The sequence below is a fragment of the Cryptomeria japonica genome, chromosome 4, assembly GCF_030272615.1.
Source record: "Cryptomeria japonica chromosome 4, Sugi_1.0, whole genome shotgun sequence".
NCBI classification, from domain to species: domain Eukaryota; kingdom Viridiplantae; phylum Streptophyta; class Pinopsida; order Cupressales; family Cupressaceae; genus Cryptomeria; species Cryptomeria japonica.
The window spans coordinates 515421903-515425330 of record NC_081408.1 but is presented as its reverse complement, the minus strand read 5'-3'; the positions used below and the strand labels follow the sequence as shown (position 1 = coordinate 515425330).

General features: G+C 32.7%; 1 protein-coding gene across 1 annotated transcript; it reads left to right on the top strand.

The window, feature by feature from the left end:
* The first annotated feature begins 1109 nt into the window (after nt 1–1109).
* On the top strand, nt 1110–1610 carry LOC131049076 (ubiquitin-conjugating enzyme E2 7-like). The gene has a single exon (XM_057983091.2). The coding sequence runs from the start codon at nt 1110–1112 to the stop codon at nt 1608–1610; it is 501 nt and encodes a 166-aa protein (XP_057839074.2).
* The last annotated feature ends 1818 nt before the right edge of the window (nt 1611–3428 follow it).

Below are 3428 nucleotides of genomic sequence, written 5' to 3'. Positions count from 1 at the left end.
AATAGTTGTGCAACTTGCATTTGTAGAAAAATACAAGTGGGTGGAGGATAAAGGTGATTTAAATAAATGTTAATTTATTTAAATGTGAGAGGTGGGGATTTAAGGGATTTAAATAAATATTAATTTATTTAAATGTGAGACAATATTTAATTAAATAAATATGATTTATTTATTTAATTAATGGTTTGAATTTGTTAAGTGAATTAAATCAAATAAATTGAATAATTTATTTAATTAATAGGAGAAGAGGGTTAAGATGAATTAATTAAATATATTAATTTAATTAATTATTAATTGATGGTTAAATAATCAAATAAATATTAAATATTCATTTAATTAAGTGGACATATTTATGTGACTACAACTACAATGCAAATTTTATGTTTGGGTAGTGTATTGGCATAGAGAACAATTATTTTTGCACAATATTGTAATATTATAAACAATTAATATTACTTATCCACTGGTTGTTTAATCCACACAAATCTAATTTGTTCTAGCAAATAAATCTACTGGATTGTGGATAAGACATGGTAAAACTATGGTTCTTGCAATAGTTATCTTAATCATCTAATGATGAGCATTATTATTGATAGTTTTATTGGATAAGGATACAAGAATAATGTAGTTATTTTTTTAAAATATTATTATAAATGAATTGTATTTTATTGGATAAATCATTAGTAATATGGAAAAAACATTAAATAAATATTTTTCATGATGTATTAACAAATTCTTATTTTTTCTTTTTGATGAATATAATCAAAATTTACAATTTATATTAGTTCTTAATCATCTAAAATTTTATAATCTTAAAAATTGGACTCCCTTTTTATAACAATTCTTTCGACTAAGGAAAGTTAGAGAGATAAATTCATTAGTCTATGTTGAAATAGCTTAGTGAGTCTTGTATGTAGGATCATTGCATTTTAATTGTGGTTTTGCGCAATGGATCATCGTGGCTCTTCGCTCATGACTGTTGGTCTACCTATAAAATTCTCAGAGGAGTTCGTATTGGTGTAAGGAAGCAACTCATTACCTATTTATAACACCCACATCTTCTCCATCATATTATCATAACACCCACATAATCAGAAAGTAGAAGCACCATGTCAGAAATCCAGGCGAGTCTTTTACTGAGGAAGCAATTGAAAGAACTATCTAGGAATCCAGTGACTGGATTCTCAGCAGGACTTGTGGACGATTCAAATATTTTTGAGTGGAGTGTAGCAATAATTGGTCCCCCAGATACGTTGTATGAAGGAGGTTTTTTCAATGCCATCATGAGTTTTCCACCGGACTACCCAAACAATCCTCCATCAGTGAAGTTTACATCAGAAATGTGGCACCCGAATGTTTATCCAGATGGACGTGTTTGCATTTCTATTCTTCATGCACCAGGAGATGATCCAAATACTTACGAACATGCTAGTGAAAGGTGGTCACCTGTGCACACAGTGGAAACTATTCTGTTGAGTATTATATCAATGTTATCTAGTCCCAATCATGAATCACCTGCAAACGTTGATGCAGCCAAAGAGTGGAGAGATCAAAGAGGGCAATTCAAGAAAAAAGTCGGCAGGATTGTTAGGCTGTCCCAAGAAATGTGACTTGAGATCGGATATATGGTTGATTGGTGCAGGATTCAACTAATTCTATATATTTGACAATTATGATAAACACCGATGACAGTTAAATTTATATATATTGGGTAGGTTTTATGTTTGAAATGATATAAGATTGATATATTATATAGTTACTTTCAACTTCATATACTCTTTTGTAGTGTCATCTCTCTTGATGCTTGTACTAAGATGACAAAATTGGTTCATTATCTTGGCGTTACGGTTTATATTTGCATTGCAATTAAAGGAAAAACTAGAGCATTTGATAATGGAATGTTCTTGGAAGACAAAGAATTAGCATAGTCATCTTCCCTCCACTACCCGCGCCTTTACTCTCTTTTATGTTTCTTGATTTTTGATTTTCTGTACGCAGTCCTTACAAAACGTAATTACAATTAACACTATATAATTCTGAAAGCCCGTCATTGATTGATTTATTAGGCTTATCAATTTGATCATAATGGCTCATTTTTTTTTGTTGAGTTATTCATTGAGTGGCCAAAGATGATTGGAAGTAGTTTATCATTGGACCAAAACATCACCTTTTTTTAATAAGAGAAAAGTTAGTCGGGTGTGATAGTTTGGGAAACTGAATGCTGGTAGTTTTCACTTTGAGATAACGATTTGAGGTTCGTGTTGTCAATTTGACTATGAAATAGAGCCTCTACCACGGATCAGACAGGCTTTGTCATCTCCAAATCTTACTATTCCACCATCATATCTTTCCATGCTCACAATTTTTTTTTTTATCATCAGTCATATGATGTGAACAGCGACTGTCAATCACCCATTCATTTTTCTCTTCAACTTTAGTAGCCAAGGCTTTCTCCTCAACAACACAGCTAGTGGAATCAATAGGTACAGGTCCATCTTCCTTAATCACAAATACAGTTTTGATAAACTGCAGTAATAACAAAGATAAGCAAATTACAACACACAACACCAATATTTTGACTTGGAAAACCCGTTTAAGGGAAAAACCATGGTGGGAACCTACCCACAGTAAGATGATACTCTGCAATAGTATGTCAAATATTACAATGGGGAATGCACATGCATTCAAGCACACTGCCTAGAGCTTACTGCTCAAATACAATGACCTGAAAGGCTACAACCCTCAGGGAAGTCTCACTGACTTACAATAAGATTTGGACTACAATCTGGAAGGAATGAACTGAAAGAATAGCATCTCCAAATGCTTGATTACAGTTTTGGTTAAGCACAGATCAACACCAATATCTGCTCAATCATAATGTCGAAGAATGAATCACTGTTTGCACATACACCACTCTCTGATAATGCAGACACAACCACTATCTCTAAATTACATGACAATATCACCTATAAAATCATCAACCTTGACAACAAGGTTAGCTAAACCCTCAACTCACAATTACAAAATTACATCACACAATACAAAGATCAACCACCGGACCAATATGATAATTTACATGACATAACATGGACCTAATTCAAATTCCCAAATGCTCAACTCCTCCAAAAATCACACCAAGATCAACCCCAACATGCTACACCACCAGAAATACCGCATAGCACAAAAATCATCACTATTTCATGAAAACCATCAAAAATATGTGCAATGATCAATGTGGATCATCAAAACAAATAGGACACAATTAGGAAACACCAGCAAGCACGTTAGAGTTATCATCAATAGCTGCACCAACACCACTTATCAAATCTTCATCTGTAAACGTCTGAAACTCAAGAACAAAACCAATCAACAATTGTTACGAACAAATATAACTTGTGGAGCACCAAAACATGATCCATTTGAAATGA